Source organism: Zalophus californianus, chromosome 12 (genome assembly GCF_009762305.2).
Source record: "Zalophus californianus isolate mZalCal1 chromosome 12, mZalCal1.pri.v2, whole genome shotgun sequence".
NCBI classification, from domain to species: Eukaryota; Metazoa; Chordata; class Mammalia; order Carnivora; family Otariidae; genus Zalophus; species Zalophus californianus.
Genome location: NC_045606.1, coordinates 84,153,727 through 84,171,736, shown reverse-complemented (window position 1 = coordinate 84,171,736; position 18,010 = coordinate 84,153,727). Strand labels below are relative to the sequence as shown.

The window sequence follows — 18,010 nt, the reverse complement described above, 5'->3', positions numbered from 1 at the left end:
GTTGCTCAACTGACTTGCTCTGGAGAGAGCTCCTCACTGGAGTAAGCTTAGCAGTGGGTGGTAAGAGGCTGAATGTCAAATAGACTGGGTCATGGCAAGATAGGGGTAGGACTTCTAGAGGAGTTGCTCCTTTTCCTGCCTCTGCCCCATACCCCTCAGTCCCCCAAAAGGACCCAAACTCACAGGTGAGTGCTATTCTAAGACCTTGCAGACTATGGGCACCATGAACTCAACCCAACATGGATGGGATGTTCTAATAAGGCATGGAAGTTAAGACTCCAAGTCTAGAGACCACAGTTTTCTCTTGCCCAGAACTCAACAATGGATGGTAACTTTTTAGCCACAACTCAAAGGTGATTTTAAATCCACACATGAGCTAAAGCGATTCCTTCTGGGATGAAGGAAAAAAGAAGAGTACCTTTAAAAGCTAAGCGGAAAAGAGGCACTTAAAGGAAAAAATGTGTCCCAAATCTCCCATCTGAGTCTCCTGTTGTGAGGTGACCAACGGGATGATCAGCACTGTGCCTTCTTGTATGCCTGCAGCACCTTGCGTACACCTGAGGACTTCCAAATGCTCACATCTCAGTGACTTGCTCAACTATCTAGCAGCCTGATGGCAAAGAAGTGAAAATTCAGGTCACTCCTTTCTTAGAGTTAAAATACAAAACAAACAAACAAAACAGAACTAAAACTTCACACCAAAAAACTAACCATCCTCAGTTTCATTCCTTCCTCATGCTAGTTTTTAAAATGATACTTCGTTCATCAGGAAGGATGACCTGTGGCCTTCCCCCCCAAGACCTTCTATCCAACAACTAGACAATTACTCACAGCACCATGCACATTGAAAGCAGACAACAAAGGGAGACAATAAGCTAAGGGAAAAATCAAGGGCCAGTTGGCTTTCCAGAGATAAAACCCGTTGCCTGAAAGAATGGCAGGTGTGTGGCCCAGTGTCAGAAAAGAAACAAGTTGTGAAGAGGAAGTGGCCAATATGACCATTGGGGCTCACAGCCTGGTGCCGAGGCCCTCCCTGCCCTGCTCTTCTCTGGCCTCTCACAAGCTTACTTTATGTCCCATGGCATTTATGCCACATATTTAGGGTCTACAAGTCCCCCCATGAAGAAGTCAAAGAGATACTTGAAAACAGGAATAAGCACAGGAGAATTTCGAAACTGCCCAGAACGAAGAACTCTGACCACCATAAATTCCTTGGTTTGAAACGTTCTTGGTGCCATCATTTCTAAGAGCAACAATAAATAGCACGACTACAACACACACATAAGCCTTGTGACAAGCCAAATCTAACCATTGCTGGCACCATAAGGATGAGAAAAGAAATCACTGATCAAGAGTTGCTGAGCTGCTTGACTTGCCTCCAAAGTCAAAGGATGGGTTTGGGTATCTATGCAGCAAGATGTCAACCAGTGCTGCCACCAGATTCAGCTACTCAATTAGAAGCATCTTGGAAAACAGCTAGTTAAACATCTAGATTTGCATATAACCTGCACGATTCTCAAGGTTAGCCTTCTTGTTCTATCCTGAAACTTCTTATTGTTGTTGCTGGATTTAAATGTTTAAAATTTTTATTTTATTTTTATTTATTTTTTTGTCAATGATGCTGCTTTAATTTGTAGAGCATTGGCTGACATGGTCATAGTTTCAGAGTTCCTTTAAAAAATTATCTTATCTTGATTCACAACATTATTAAGGTACCTTCAGACTTTCCCTCAACTCCATCAAGGAGGAGGGAGTATGTGAGAGAGAGAGAGAGTGTGTGTGTGTGTGTGTGTGTGTGTGTGTATGTGTGTGTGTGTGTTGGGGCAGGAGGGAGAGAAGCAAAGAAAGAAGCACAAGGGAAAGTGAGATTTCCATAAACTTAAAACCAATTTACAGAAAGGCATCTGATGTATTTTCTGAATAAGGCCTTGATCAGGGTAACCAATCCTCTTTGTAGTATATTCTACACTGCCCATAAATAAAGGAGTCTCTTTAAATTAACATTTCCAGTATCAATGAACAGTCCAGAAATCCTCATTTCAAGCGCTCGATGAGTCCCTGTGTGAGTCCAAGGTGCAGAAGCTGTGTTCGGGAGAGGTTTGCTAGGTTAGGGAAGGCCGCAAGCAGCTTCTCCCATGCCAGTTCCAGCAGGCTAGGTACCACCAGCCAGATCTTAAACAATGACCCAGTCCGTTTGTTTTCATGGATGTTCACCACTCCTCCATGAATGTACATGCAACCAGCCTATGAACAAATGGCAGTCAAAAGAGGATAAATTCAAATGGGAAAGAAACAGATACTTAGGCTGAAGAGTCAGCAAAAAAATGTACAATAGGCCAAATTGAGATGAGGTGAAGCAAAAAAGAATTTCTCACCGATCCCAACACAGTGCAGAGATCAAGAAGGGTTTAAATAATGAATGAGTTACTAGGAGAAAACTGTAGCTTTGTTTTTTTTTTTTTTTAACTTCAACAAACATTAAACTAACATTATATTAAGTATTCACAGTGCCAAATACTGGGAATACAAAGATGAAAATAAAGGCCCTTGCCTTCGAGAAACTAGTGGGATCTTTAACCACAAGGCATCGTGGGGCTAGAGCTATTCTGCCCTCCCAGAACACACCTTCTCTATCCCTGCCAGGGCCTGAATGGCCACGCGCAGGCTTCCTTTTACAATTATGCTGCTCTTTTAAACTGTGTATGATGGTTTCTCTCCCCTTTTCTCAGAGGAAGGGCTAGCTTTGTTTTGAAGAAAGTTTTAGAAACACATTCTTAATCCAAGGTTGGTAATTTCAGAATCTTTTTCTCTTGCTAATATTGCTAAAAGTATTTCCTTATCACCTGCAACTATGTAAGGAAGATATGAAAACAAAAACTTACCGGTGTAACAGCTGCACAGTGAAAATAAACTGGCTCGGGCATGGTAGCTGGGAGCTTCACCCACTGAAAAGTCTGCAGGTTCAACTTCCAGATATCTCCCAGGATCACTTCTCCGTTATAGCCCCCACAAATAAACACATCTATTGAGAAAAGAGAGACCTGAGATCACACAAAAGAAAAGAGCCATGGCTATAGCATGTTTTGTAGTAGGTCACCTGGCTAGCTGACATGGGACTGGTTCTGCGGATCTCCCCCTACCACAGACAACTGTAGCTGGGTAGTCCTCTCCTGCTGCTGTCTTGTCCCTCAATAAAGTACAGACACTATTTTGGGATCTTTGCTAGGACTTGGGATGCAAGTCTCTAAGGAGGCTTCATGTCTGGGTCCTCAAATTCAAATACCTACAGGTGCCAGGCACAGGAAGTGAATGAACAAGAAGGTCCAGGGAAAATAAACAAACAGGAGTGCACATGCTCTAAAGGAGGAGATGGTGATGCAGCTCCCGCTGATCGATAATATGTAGAACTTAAGGTCCACAATTGCCAGATCTTCTGATTTTTCCAGAGGAGCTGGAAATCTGGATTTTTTTTTTCCTAAGGGAGACATTTTGATTTTTAAGTGTTATCCGCTAATCCAAAAATTTTTAATACATATACGAGCCAAACAAAACATAACTGCAGGCCACCAGTTTGCAAATTCTTCTTTCAAATAATGTTCTAGAAAGGATGGATATTTGTCTGCCCATACAGACAAATGTCCTCTATGTAGACATGTAACCTGAGGAGAAACATTCACTGCAATGTTCAGCTTGGGGGGCACAAAAGTGGTTCTTTCAAGCTTTCTTCAGCCAAAAGAGGACAGTGTGAAGCCCCATTTGATCTATACAGTTCTTTAAGTTCTTTCAACCTTCCCCAAAATCAGTTTTCATCATGGTTGTTGTTTTGTTTTTGTAAAGTTAGATAGTGGTAACTGGTCAACTTGTAACATTCAAATGAAATGCCCCAGACTAAGGCTGAATTCCACTGGTACGGTGCCTGGCCTCAATGAATCAAATGAGTAGATGTCTTCATTCAGGTCTAGATCAAGCTTAAGCCAATACTTAATTAAACTATAAAATACACTGGAAACGTTTTTGGCTAAGATTCAAGAAAAGTTCAGCTCCAAAGCAAAGTACAGCTTTGCTTCTTTGAGAGGCAAAGCTGAATAATCCCACTATCTATACATCTTATCCAGAAAGCAGAAGCATAATAAAAAGCACTTCTGTACTGGAGATGGCAGCATAATCCTAGTTAAATCCCAACTAAACTGCTGAAAGGATATGGGCTATGAAACTCATTTATACACACCTATCCTCCCAGGAAAAATGGAAGGTGGTATACCAAACTATAAATAAGCTGTAAATTAAAAAACAGGAGGGCTGTCCAAAGAAGAGTCATTTATCACACTCGGATGAAGTAGCCACAGCTGCTTTTGGAAGCCATACAATGCCTCTGTTGTAATATAGCCAAAGAATGACCAAAGAGTCCTATTTGGCATCAGACAGAGCACAGAATAAACTTTATGAAATATCACTCCGAAGGAGTTATTGTAATTTTAAAACTATGTCCACCGAGGTCTTGATTATATGTCAAGATTATCAGTATTACCCACCATAACCACAGATATCTGTTGGGGTGGGGTGTTGAAAGATCAGGCTATATAATACGATCTGAAGAGAAACCAGAGTATAATAAAAGCTTATTTATCACCAAACTCTGAGCTCTCTGGTAACTGAGGGAACCCAAACACCACACCCGTATACTTGATGAAAACCACTAAAAGAAGCATAACTTTATGGATTTCCCTTTAAGTTTAAACTACAAGAAACAGACTCTTCTCAAAATTATGCCCTTTATATATATATAAAGACATTCTCAGCATATACAATTACAAAAATGGAACTAGAATGTTCTTTAAAAACCTTACCATTTTTTATTTGGACACAACTGTGACATCTTCGGGCTGCAGGGAAACCTGCCCAATACATAATAAACACAGAAATTCCATTATTTACAGAAAGATTAAGACTAACACTGATGTGCCACGGAGAGAGACATACTATGAATAACTCACTTAAAACAATCCCATTATTGCATTAAGCAAACATTGACTAGTCCTTCCAATCCTTCCTTATTTCACACTAAAATAAAGCCATCTGAGTCTCACTGTAACTGTACAATGTTCAGGTGCCAGGGGAACAAAACGGGGTGGTAGGGTCAGGGGTTACTAGCAGCTTTCCCAAGCCCTTTTACCCACAAAAAGACAGGTGGATCTTGATTCAAGTGTCTGCTTCCTAACCCACCTGGCTATGTGGCTCTGTTTGATGCCACATTTCCCTGCTTCCACAGAACTCAACAAACCCCATTAAAAGTCTCCGCACAATTACAGAGGAAGAATAATAATTGGACTAAGGAATAAAAATAATTTATAACACCAGCACAACAGATATTTCACTTGTCATATAACTCAATAAAAGTACTTTTTCCCCTCCAAAACAAGTAAAAATTAAAATATATTTATTAAAGATAAATGAATCGGTACTTTAAATTTACCTATTTTTTCATGGGGTTTTGTGGCAATTTCCTCCCATGCGTTTGTTTCAAGGTTGTATGCATGGATCTTGGGGAGAGAAAAAAAAAGAAGATACACACATGTAAATAATTTTAGCTAGCCTGAAAACTGGATTTTTTTTAACAACGGCCTATACAAACATGTATTCTTAGTTAAAGAATCTTTTTTTTTCTTCGTTTCTTTTGCCTTTCTCCAATCTTCCCTAATTCTAAAATTAGAAGGCAAAACATTAAATGAAGCAGTTGAAAGTTAAACAGATAGAGGATTCCAATTTTTTTTAAATCACAGGAAAAAAAAGAAAAAACTTGGAATTCTGCAACTGCCACATTTTTAACAATGAACATTTATCATTTTTATACCAGAAAAAAGTAAGTGTTGATAAGAAAATATGAGAACACAGGTTGGACAAAACTTGAAAAAGACCATTAAGGTTCCAAAGCAGCCCAGGAGTTCTGTAGCCTAATCGAGATTTCTCCCAGGAGATGTGGATTTAGCAATGACACAGGAATGGATGAATAAAAACCCTTCGGAGCACAGCTTCCTAAAGATGCATAGCCCTAAACATGATTGTTCTTTTTAGATATACAGCACTGACGATGACAGAGATGTGACATCCCTAGCATCACGGTTCCAGTTCTCATCAGTTTCTCCATTCGAGCTACTATAGCTTCCTTCTAGTCACTTTCCTCATCCAGCTTATGCCGGGGATAATTTTCATGTATTTTCAATGTGTGATCAATATAATGGTCAACTGGAAAGTGTATCAGGGGCACAGAGTTTGGCCATATAAAAAGCATGTAACACAAAACAGGTGTTAATGAAGAACCTGTTCAAAACTTCAAGTATCTATAGTAACAGAATTATCTTACTTAGTATGAAACGTGCCTCTCTCTATCCTTTTCTCTCTCCTTATTATTATTTTTAAATATACCTTGTTTAAGGAATAAGCTGTCCAGGAAGTACCACCTCCCAAGATGTAAATCCTCTGCCCATCATGTGCAATTTCATGTCTGTACCTGAAAACATACATAAAATCTCCTTATAATGAAGTGAAAAATGATCTACCTAAGATGTAGCCGCAAGGCTTTTTATTGGATAAGTATTCATAGTAATAAATTATTAGAGATAACCTAAGTGTTTAACAATAGTGAACTGGTTAAACGAACTATAGAATATACATAAAATGGATTAGTGTGCAACCAATAAGAATGTAGGCAGAGAGGACAGTTAATATACTGAGAACTTCTTTTCATGTCATTAACTGAAAAAAAAAAAGTTATGTAAGAGCAGATAGGCTCTAATCCCATGAAAAATTTATAGATACACAAATATGCACAGAAAATGACTACAGAGATACATCTAAAATGTTAACCCTGGTTATCTCTAGATTTAGGTTTTATTTTTTTATTTTCTTCATTTTGCTTATTTGTCTTTTCTAGATTTTCTATAATCTTTTTGTGATAACTCTGTATAAGGGGGGACAATATTACAGAGTTTTTTAAAAAGTAATCTGTCTACATTTTATCAGAAACCCTAGACTATGGGCTTTCAAATTAAGATACTTATTTAGGAGTGCCTGGGTGACTCAGTTGGTTAAGCGACTGCCTTCGGCTCAGGTCATGATCCTGGAGTCGTGGGATCGAGTCCCGCATTGGGCTCCCTGCTCGGCAGGGAGCCTGCTTCTCTCTCTGACCCTTCCCCGTCTCATGCTCTCTCGCAAATAAATAAATAAAATCTTTTAAAAAAAGATACTTACTTAATAGACACAAATATATCAGAAAAATTCTGCTACACAGAACTGTGAATATAGTGTGAAACACCTACCAGAACTTTTATCCAAGCAGTCTAGCTAGAAGCTGAAACAATTTATAATATGTCCATAAAATGATTCAAGAAGGCAACCATGTGAAAACGCTTTGAAAACTTAATCTAGTTCCTCCTTTCCTTAAGGCCCTGGTGCTGATAAAATACATTACATCAAAATTATTCCAGTAGCAGCCCACCTCCCAAGTCCTCACATGGTAGCTCTGCAATCATCAGCCTACTGACATACTACAATAAAGATTAAGTCTTCCTTAGCTAACCTCTATGCCATTTTGTTTAAAGGAAACAAAGAGATAACTGGATTCATCTAAACAAAGTGAATAAAAAAGTATTTAGTATCTTTGCTTTTAAACTGGAGGGGGGAAAAAGTAAGTATTTCACAGAGTTTAATTCTAAGAGGCAACTCCTAGCAGGAAAGAAAAGTGAAAGGCCTAGGACTACTCCCAGAAGGCCGCTGGGAGCTCCACGTGATGTTTGCGTGCTTAACAGGGCACTTCAAATGAATGTCCTCCCTCCCTCCCATCCACCCATCCATCCACCCACCCATCCGATCAATATTCACTGAGTACCACTATGGGAATTGAGTGCCACAGGCACTCTGGGCATACAGGTGCACGCAAACAAGCCAAAGAATCCCAATATGCAAGTTAAGAAGGGAAATCAAAAAGTAACTAGTGTAATTGTTTTGTCTGTAGTATAATATTTCATTACATTTGCTACCATTGGTTTCTTCTTCAAAGTGTTACTATCTTCCTAATGCAGAAAAAAAGAGATATAAAAGGAAATAACATGAGAAAAAATCTGTAATTAAGGGGGGAAATATCATTCCTTAACCAGAAGACCTTTCTTCAATGCTGAACTGGGATCTACCAGCCAGTTGGCTATTCTAAACGGGCTGTAAGAGTTTTCTTCAAACTGTATTACCAATATTCTGAAAAAAGTCAAATCTTAGCAAGAAAGAATAAATATGCTTTGATCCTAGAACCTCACCTCTCTTCTGGCAGATCACAGGATAGGTTGTTTGGTTTCAGTTGTGTCCACTCTCTGGTATTGAGATCTAATTTGTGCAGGTCTGTGCTGTAAATATAGCCAGTTGTCCCTCCAAAAACATAAAGGGAGCCATTGATGATCGCCATGGCCTGGATAGCAAGGAAAGGTGAACACCACTGACTCATTAATGCCTGATTAAGAATATAAACTTATTAAATACCCCAAAATCAGACTTCATGAAATTCTCTTGTACGTTTTAATCTTCTAAAATATCAGACCTTTAAAAGATTAAAGATTTTAGGGGCACCTGGGTGGCTCAGTTGGTTGAGCTTCTGACTCTTGATTTCGGCTCATTCCTGTCATAGGTGTGGGATCAAGCTCCACGTCATTGTGCTCCCCGCTCAGTGGGGAGTCTGCTTGTCCCTCTCTCTCTGCTCCTCCCCCCACGTGCACTCTTTCTCTCTCTCTCAAATAAATGAATAAATAAAATCTTTAAAAAATATACTTAAAAATAAATAAATAAAAGATTAAAGATTTTAGAGAACCCAGAGATTGTCTTTAGAATGTTACATGCAAACAATGAATCATGGAACACTACATCAAAAATTAATGATGTAATGTATGGTGACTAACATAACATAGTAATAATAAGAAAAAAAAATGAAAGGTAAAGCTTTGAGGTGCCTGGGTGGTGCAGTCAGTTAAGTGTCCCACTCTTGGTTTTGGCTGAGGTCGTGATCTCAGGGTTGTTAGATTGAGCCCTGCATTGGGCCGCTCAGCATGGAGTCTGCTTAAGACTCTCTCTCCCTCTCCCTCTGCCCCTTCCCCACCACGTGCACTCTCTCTCTCAATCTAAAAAATAAATAAATAAATCTGAAAGAAAGAAAGAAAGGTAAAGCTTTGCTCAACTGGAAAGCAGTTCTCCCTAAATAGGGAAGAAGCCTGGATATTGCTTAGGGGTCCCAGCCAATCAAAGAATGTATACATCATGGACATGAGCATTTCCATACAAAGCTGCTTCTCTTTCTAAGCAGTGTGAAGAAAAATGCTCTCAGGAAGAAGAAGCAGATGTGAAAATAAGCCACCAGAACCCCTTAAGTAACATGTCTAAAGTTGGCAGTCCTAAAAACTTCACATTTTCCACCAGACTCCCTTCAGCATAAGTTCCACTTTTGTTATGGTCATTTCTCAGAGTTTTTTTTTTTTAATGCCTCCTCTGGTGGAACACAGAGTTATCCAGTATGTACCTCTACACACACCTCAGGAGGTATTTATCAGTAATAATGCTGGCCAGTTGAAAAAGAAGCTAAAGTTGTTTTAACCTTAGCCCATTACTCTGACATTGGTGGGTTGCTCCCTATCTTTTTGGATATAACTTTTCAAACCTAAGGTTTGAAGCACTGGAACCTAACTAGAAACTAAACTGTTTTAGCTCAGATTAGTCTGTATAAAAGTCCCTTCCAAGTGCAGAGATCATCTACTCTACTACTTAGGTCAGTAAGCTCTCCAAAGAATCATATCATTTTAGAGATGACAGCACCCTGACCACATGTTGAGCCCAAACTCTACTGGGAATGGGAGTAGAGATGGGGTGGGTCCTGACATTTAAAAATACTTCTGTATAGGGGCGCCCGGGTGGCTCAGTCGGTTAAGCGTCTGCCTTCAGCTCAGGTCATGATCTCGGGGTCCTGGGATCGAGCCCTGCATCAGGCTCCCTGCTCAGTGGAGAGTCTGCTTCTCCCTCTGCCCCTCCCCCTGCTCATGCTTGCCCTCTCTCTCTCTCATAAATAAATAAAATCTTAAAAAAAAAAAAAACTTCTGTATAGATCTAGGTCATGATCCCAAATTGGATTAGAAATAAAGAAGGAGAAAAAAAGGAAAGGAGATAAGTAACCAGATTTGCAAATTATGATTTCACATCAGAACTGAAAAATCAGGGGTGCCTGGGTGGCTCAGTCGTTAAGTGTCTGCCTTCGGCTCAGGTCATGATCCCAGGGCTCTGGAATCGAGCCCCGCGTCGGGCTCCCTGCTCCGCGGGAAGCCTGCTTCTCCCTCTCCCACTCCCCCTGCTTGTGTTCCTGCTCTCGCTAGCTCTCTCTCTGTGTCAAACAAATAAATAAAATCTTTAAAAAAAAAAAAAAAAACTGAAAAATCAGAGGACGCCTGGGTGGCTCAGTCAGTTGAGTGCCTGACTCTTGGTTTTGACTCAGGTCATGATCTCAGGGTCTTGAGATCAAGCCCTGTGTGGGGCTCCACACTCAGTGGGGAGTCTGCTGGAGGAGTCTCTCTCGCCCTCTGCCCTCCCCCCACTCATGTGTGTGCTCTCTTTTAAATAAATAAATCTTAAAAAAAAAAAAAAAAGAACCCTGGGCACTCGGGTGGCTCAGTTGGTTAAGCATCTGCCTTTGGCTCAGGTCATGGGATCCTGAGATCGAGCCCCTTTTCGGGCTCCCCACTCAGCAGGGAGCCTGCTCCTCCTTCTGCCTCTGCCCTGCCCCCTGACTCATGCTCTCTCTCTTCTCTCAATAAGTAAAATCTTTTTTGAAATATGAACTGAAAAATCAAATATTAAACAGTGAATTCATTCTCTGTTTAAAAAAGTGGTAACAGGGCGCCTGGGTGGCTCAGTTGGTTAAGCAACTGCCTTCAGCTCAGGTCATGATCCTGGAGTCCCAGGATCGAGTCCCACATCTGGCTCCCTGCTCGGCGGGGAGTCTGCTTCTCCCTCTGACTCTCTTCCCTCTCATGCTATCTCTCATTCTCTCTCTCAAATAAATAAATAATCTTTAAAAAAAAAAAGATAAAAAAAAAAAGTGGTAACAAATATTCTGACACTGTCCCCAGAACTAGAAAAATCAGCACTAATACATCCACCATGATTGCCCACAGATTGGTACCTGTCCATATATACGACTGGGTTTCTTCCCCCGACAGCTGAGTAAAGCCCATCTCTTATACTTCACGTTACACACGTGGACGTCATTGCCGTTGCTCTCACCAAACGGGATGCCTGTACCTCCAAATACCAAGAGGTTGTTTCCATGTAGCACAACTGGGGAAGGAGACGCACATTTCCATTATGTACTGGCTACCTGCAGTATGTTCCCACATAAACCCAAAATAACTGAGAAACTAAAAGAGTGTCTGCTTTAATGCTCTCAGAAGATAACTCAAAGCACTGACATCCAACTACTACAAAGTTCTGCAGAAAGGTTTAATTCACACTATGTGGACTATACCATATAGCCAGCTCATTGTTAGGTATGTGACACGTATTCAGCACATATTTGTGGAGTTCATGAAATACTGTGGTCTAACAATACTAAATGACAGGAACTATGGTATACCACTGCCACTGAAGACAGTTCAAGTATGTAGTAAAGAAGAGGAAAATGAAGTATCATCTTTGCCTCAGCAAAGACCCAGCAGGACTCTGGATGAAGGGATAAAAGGATCATTGTTTTTGCCAGGGGAATGAATGATCTCTACATTTTAAATGATGTTTCTGTCACCTTGATCTTCTACCAGATAAAAAGAAACACCAATATCCTACTGGTAACTTTGGTGTTCTCTATATTTCTTCTGTTCCTACCGCGCACGCACGTGCACGCACACACGCATGCACGCACAGGCATGCACACACGCACATACATTCTTTCTCTAATGACAAATACTCCTCAAATCGTGCTACTATATTATTTCAGTGGCATTTTTAAAAAGATTTTATTTATTTATTTGACAGAGAGAGACACAGCGAGACAGGGAACACAAGCAGGGGCAGAGGGAGAGGGAGAAGCAGGCTTCCCGCTGGGCAGGGAGCCCGATGTGGGGCTCGATCCCAGGACCCTGGGATCATGACCTGAGCCGAAGGCAGATGCTTAATGACTGAGCCACCGAGGTGCTCCTCAATGGCATTTTTAAAAACTGATTCGGGGGGGGGCGCCTGGGTGGCTCAGTCGGTTAAGCGTCTGCCTTCGGCTCAGATCATGATCTCAGGGCCCTGGGATCAAGCCCCACATCAGGATCCCTGCTCAGGGGAAAGTTTGCTTCTCCCTCTGCCCTTCTCCCCCTCTGGTTCTCTCTCTCTTTCTCTCAGATAAAAAATAAAATCTTTAAAAAAAATAAAAATCGATTCTTCAGTTGATATAGTCTGAGAGTCAACATGGGTTCTGGAGCCAGCAAGAGCTAGGTTTCAATTCTCATGTGACCTCAGTAAAGTTATCCAATCTCTCCAAATTAATCTTCACAACAACGCTATGAGGTAAAAACTAATACTATCTTCTCTATTTTTACAGAAGATGAAACAGAAGTGGAGAGTGGTTTAAATACTTGCTGGTTTCCCAAAAAGAACCTTGCCAAGCTAGGATTTAATCCCAGGCAGTCTGGCTCCAGAGCCTGCACTCTTAGCTATTCCCTTAAGGCCTCTCTAATAGTCTCAGTTTCCCATTTGTACAATGGCAATAATTCTAGTATGTGCATCATAGAGATGCTGTGGGGTAAACAGATACTATGCGTGAAGTACTTTGTTCAAAAGTGATTACTGTCATTATAAACCCCCTCTCTTGATCCTCTACTACATTAAGCCTAGTATATATATGATACTTTATACTGAACCTGCTGAGATATTACTAATCCCATTTCACAGGTAAGGAACTTGAACCTAAAAATCATCAAGTAAATGGTACATAGTTAGATTCAAACTCAGGACTAGCCAACTCCCAAGTGATTCTGAATCACCGTGCTACATTATTACCACAGTAAAAAGTCTATCCCTTAACAGGGTTTAATCATATTACAGTATTATTACAAATCACTGACAAGAAGCACGTGACACTGACCTGTCCTCACAAACATTTCATAAAGTGAAAAGTTCAGAACTGCCTGCACTCACGTGACATAGATGCCAATTCCCGGGGCATGTAGCCATCTGTGCCCATCTGGTGCCATACTCCTGTAGCAAAATGATACCTCCAAAGCTCCCTGAAGAGAGGATAGTCTTCGTTATCTGGCCCTCCAGATTCATCATAATCTGGGTTATAACCTCCAAACACATAAAGGTTGGTATTATCTGCCACACAACGATGTCCACTTCGTGCTGGTGGAGGTCTGTGGCCTAGGAGAGAAGAAGACAGTTTTCCACAGATGGCCAAGCAGATTAAAAGCACAAACAAAATTCGGTCACAATCATTTTAGCTTTAAAAGGGAATCAGGGAAAATTTATAACATGGATTTACTTTTTATTTGCTTAGGTTATTTTTTTACATTCACACACACTACTTAAGATTTTAAGGAGCTAGTCTCCATTTCTATTTCATATGACTACTTTCAGATTTTGGTAACTGTAAAAAAATTTTTTCCGAGGGAGGTAAAATAGCAGTATAAACTCAAAAAAATGGCTGACAACTTGAAATTTTCAAGAAAAGAAGGAGGAGGGGTTTAATAAGCCAAAAGCTAACAGGACAAATTTTCTTATTCCCTTAGAGGAGAACAAAAACACAGGCCGACTAAATTAAACTGAAAATATTAGAAAACTACATAAATATAATCACAAATGTGAATGAGTCATGTATAAATAAAAATACATACACATAAAACCTATGATTTGTCCACAATATATAATTATACACTTAAAAAGAAAACTGGCTTTCAAAGAATTATAGCAAAATTTAGAATTAAATACCACTCCAGACATTATGGCAGTTAAAAAATATCCTTACAGTTATCTCTAAGAGCATCTTTCATCCTACTAAGAGCTTTACTAAGAAAAGCTATTTCTACAATTTATATTTGAAAGCTTTCTGAAGTTTAAATTCCAACAACCAGTTCCCTAAAAATTACTTCAAGATTATTTTAGAGTAAAAAACCCTAAAATTTTGGATTATTTCTATTATCCTTATAATTTTTTATACCAGTCTACAGAAACCCTTACATAGGTACAGAACCAAAGACGCTTAAATCCATACTGGGTGGAATAAGAAGCTACTATAGTTCTCTGTTACCCTAAAGAGTTATCTACTTTCTTCTATTAGGAATAGATACTAGTATAATGTTAATTAACATATTTAGGATGATGCTGGACACCTAAATATAAATGCTTATTACCAACCTAACATAGGCCTTATATATTTTCTTAATCAAAATCCCACTTCCTACAGTATAATTTCAAATAAGAACAGAAAAGAAGTTGCATCTACCTAGAGGAACTAAAAAAACAAATAAACCATGAATCAATCACTGAATCCCTCAACTCTGACCTGTCAGTCCTGAGAATCTTTGATGGCTCCTTCCTGTTCAAGTACAGAGTCCTCAACCCGCAATTTAGAGCCCTTCGCGACATAACTTTGGCCTGATCTCTCACACTCCTGCCTAAGTTTCTCTCTCTGCTTATAAAGCCAACTCCTTTCCTTAGCCTTTGGCCTGGTCTCCTACCCTTCAATGCCTACTTGTGGAAATGCCTCCGAGTCCAGCCCTTACAGTTTTCTCCTCAATAAAACCGTAGGGCCCTTAAAGTTCAGTAGCCTGTAATTCAAATAATAGGATATACACACACAATAAGATTACACCGTAACTGTGTAAATACATGAATATAATATTAGGCAAACTATAATTAGTTAGAAAATTTACTCATGAGCTGTGATTTACCTCAACTGAAGAACTCAATTTCTCTTTCTAGGAATCTTGAAACACAGAAAGTGTGGTGTGGAAGAAAAAGCAAAGGCTCCTACAAATATCTAGATTTGAATCCAGGTTTTTTCTAACTGCTACCTTGAGCAAGTCACTGACCCTCAATGTATCTCAGCTTCCTCGTCTGTATAAGGGGATATTATTCCTGTACCTCACAGATTTTTCATACTTTATTAAAATGTTTATTGGTTTATATATGAATCTTTCCAAGTATCTGTAAGCTATTTGAAGAAAGAGGAATGTACCTGCATTCACCTTTCTAGCACCAAGCCTAAGGCACACAAAAAACACTAAGCAAAAGTTTATAAACTTAATTTTTCTCTACTCATTTTGTTAACATTTGTTTTTCTTCTCCAAATACATTATAAGCTCCTCAAGGGCAAAAATCATGTATGACAATTATCCTGTATTACCTGTAACACCTAAAACAGTTGGAGCTATATAAAAGACACTAGGAGTTTCATTGATTTTAACTTCAGGTCAAAGTAAACAGTGACAGGCATGATCAAAACAGTGTACAGCTCTCAGTGGACTTTGATATCATTATACTTAAGAGATATACGATTTCAGGGGCAGGGGTTGGAAATGCAATGGTCTTCTCAAAACAGAAATGCTTCTAAAAATTAGTGAGACAAATTTGAAGAAAAAACATTAAGAGAGTTGCTGTGGTCAATAGATGGGAACTCTAAGAATCTCTATAATGTCATTTGCTTTACTCCCTGGAGTCAACAGATAATTTTTTAAAACTGCTTTTGGACAAATATGAAAAGACATATACAGTATATTCCAGGATTTTCTCTCAATGGCTGTAGAGCAGATATTCCATTATGAGTTAACTGACAACTATTTTTGTGACAAATATAACTCAAACAGATTAAAGGTTGAGGAGTTAGTGACAAGATGTTTTCTATTTATCCACTCATTCACTCATTAAGCCAAAAATATTACTGGATACTTGCTATGTACCAGGTACTGCGTAAGGTGCTGGGGATACAGTGATAGGACCACTACCATTTTTGTCCTCTAGAGCTTTTGGTCTAGTCCTGCACTGCCCAATGCAGTAGCCACTAGCCACATATTAACACTGAGCACTTGAAATGAGGATGGTCCAAACTGAGATATGATTTCAATGTAAAATACCCACTGGATTTCAAAGACTTAGTATCCAAAAATGAATGTAAAATTACTAATTTTTGTACTGAATGTATGTTGAAATATTTCTGGTGCCCTGAGTTAAATAAAAGTATTAAAATTAATGCCACCTTTTACTTTATTGTGACTACTAGAAATTTTTAAATTTGTGGCTTACATTTTTATTGAACAGAGCTGGTCTAACTCAATTGCTGGCTTTTGTAAGTAATTTCATTATCTGTGCAAATTAAACTGCTGGATAAAGAGCATCTGATCAATGTTTGATAAATATTAAACATGCTGTCAAGAAGTCTGATAGCTGGGAGTAAAGGGGTAACTCTTCTTTCTCTTTAGTCAGTAACTAGAGATTTCTTTGTACATACTTATAGCCCAAGAGTAACTAACATATCAGAAAGTCAAATTTTACTTTGAATAAATCATGGGAATTTGTCAGGGCTAATGCCATGGAGACTAAGCACTGATTTTCATTATGTGGGATATAGCACAGTCTCATCAGCCTTGACCAAAATAAAATTGGATTTTAGATTATTAAATAGTTCTCTGAATCCTCCCCCAAATTCTCCATGTGCAGATCTCACTTTCCTAAAAATGGCTTGCTACTAATAAAATCACTCATTGAATTAGGTTACCTGATTCAGGAACTTCCACCAGAAAATGTAAACAATTCAAACATAAAAAAGCGAAAAATTAAAACTGAACCTGTATGCAGAAGTGAATTCCCAATATCCAGAAGACAACATCCAGCTAAGGGAATGTGTACCTATGATGTCTGAGCCATCTTCTCCTATGTGCTCACCTTGTCACAAACACTTGCTCTTTACCCCAGGGCAGAAGCCAGAGCTCATGGTAACCAGGGAAATGGGCTTTAGTTTCTAGCCCAAAGGAAGAAAGAAGCTGGGTGTCCAACATAAGGTAACATCTGATCAGGTGATTAGCCAATGTTTTCACCATTACAATACTTTAACAAAGCTTCCTTTACATATGTTCATATGCAAATGTCTGAGTACTTCTGGGTCAGAGGAATATATGCTTTAAACTCTTATAGATGCAATGTGATAGAACCATATTGCATAAGCTGATAGAGCAAAAAATGCATAAGCTGAATGTAATCATGAAAAAACATGAGACAAACACAAACTAAGGGACATTCCACAATATAACTAGTCTACAATGTTCAAAAATAACCAGTGTCAAAGCTAAAGATATATGAAAACTGAATGCAACACACGATTTGGGATTTTCTTTTACTACAAAGGACATCGTTAGAATAATTGGCAAAATCTGAAAGGTCTGTAAATTAGATACTAGTGTTAATTTTATCCATTACTTATGGCGTTAATAGTGTTAATTTCTTATTTTGGGTACTAGTTCTGCAGTCAAAAAGAATATTTGTTTTTCAAGAACAGACACTAAAGTATTTAGGAGTAATGGGGCATCATGTATGAAGTTTAACCTCAAATAGTTCAAACAAAACCAATATGCATGTGCATATGTATACATGTGTTATATACAGAGAGAAAGGGGGGGGTGAAAGGGAAGACGGGAGGCAAGAGAAGAGAGGGACCAGGATCAAGCAAATGTGATCAAATGTTAACATTTGGGGAATCTGGGCTAATGGTATAGAATGTTTTTACCATTCTTGTAGCTTCTCTGTTGAGTCTGAAATTATGTCATGAAGGAACAATCTCTAGCCATTTATCCTCATCTTTTTCGATAGCCATTAGCATAGTTTCATTGTTTTCTTCTTGCTTTTTATTTCTAGGTACTTTATAATTTTCCACATAATGGTGAATTGATATCTCTTTATTTTATTTTCTAGTTGGTTGTTGTTAATACATAGAGAAGTAATTTATCTTTGCAAGTTCAAA

At 39.0% G+C, this 18,010-nt stretch overlaps 1 protein-coding gene across 3 annotated transcripts in view; it reads right to left on the bottom strand.

Annotated features, from left to right (window-relative positions):
* Positions 1–1,863: 1,863 nt before the first annotated feature.
* The window catches only part of KLHDC10 (kelch domain containing 10), a 54,256-nt gene continuing 38,109 nt past the window's right edge, over positions 1,864–18,010 (bottom strand). For all 3 annotated transcript variants that reach the window (XM_027573903.1, XM_027573904.1, XM_027573905.1), the window contains 8 exons: positions 13,198–13,419; positions 11,204–11,358; positions 8,307–8,455; positions 6,424–6,508; positions 5,474–5,540; positions 4,848–4,895; positions 2,883–3,022; positions 1,864–2,244 (listed from right to left, as the gene is read on the bottom strand). In XM_027573903.1, coding sequence (XP_027429704.1) covers positions 2,035–2,244; positions 2,883–3,022; positions 4,848–4,895; positions 5,474–5,540; positions 6,424–6,508; positions 8,307–8,455; positions 11,204–11,358; positions 13,198–13,419 — 1,076 coding nt within the window. In that variant the 3' untranslated portion in view covers positions 1,864–2,034. The remainder of the gene's footprint in view (positions 2,245–2,882; positions 3,023–4,847; positions 4,896–5,473; positions 5,541–6,423; positions 6,509–8,306; positions 8,456–11,203; positions 11,359–13,197; positions 13,420–18,010) is intronic.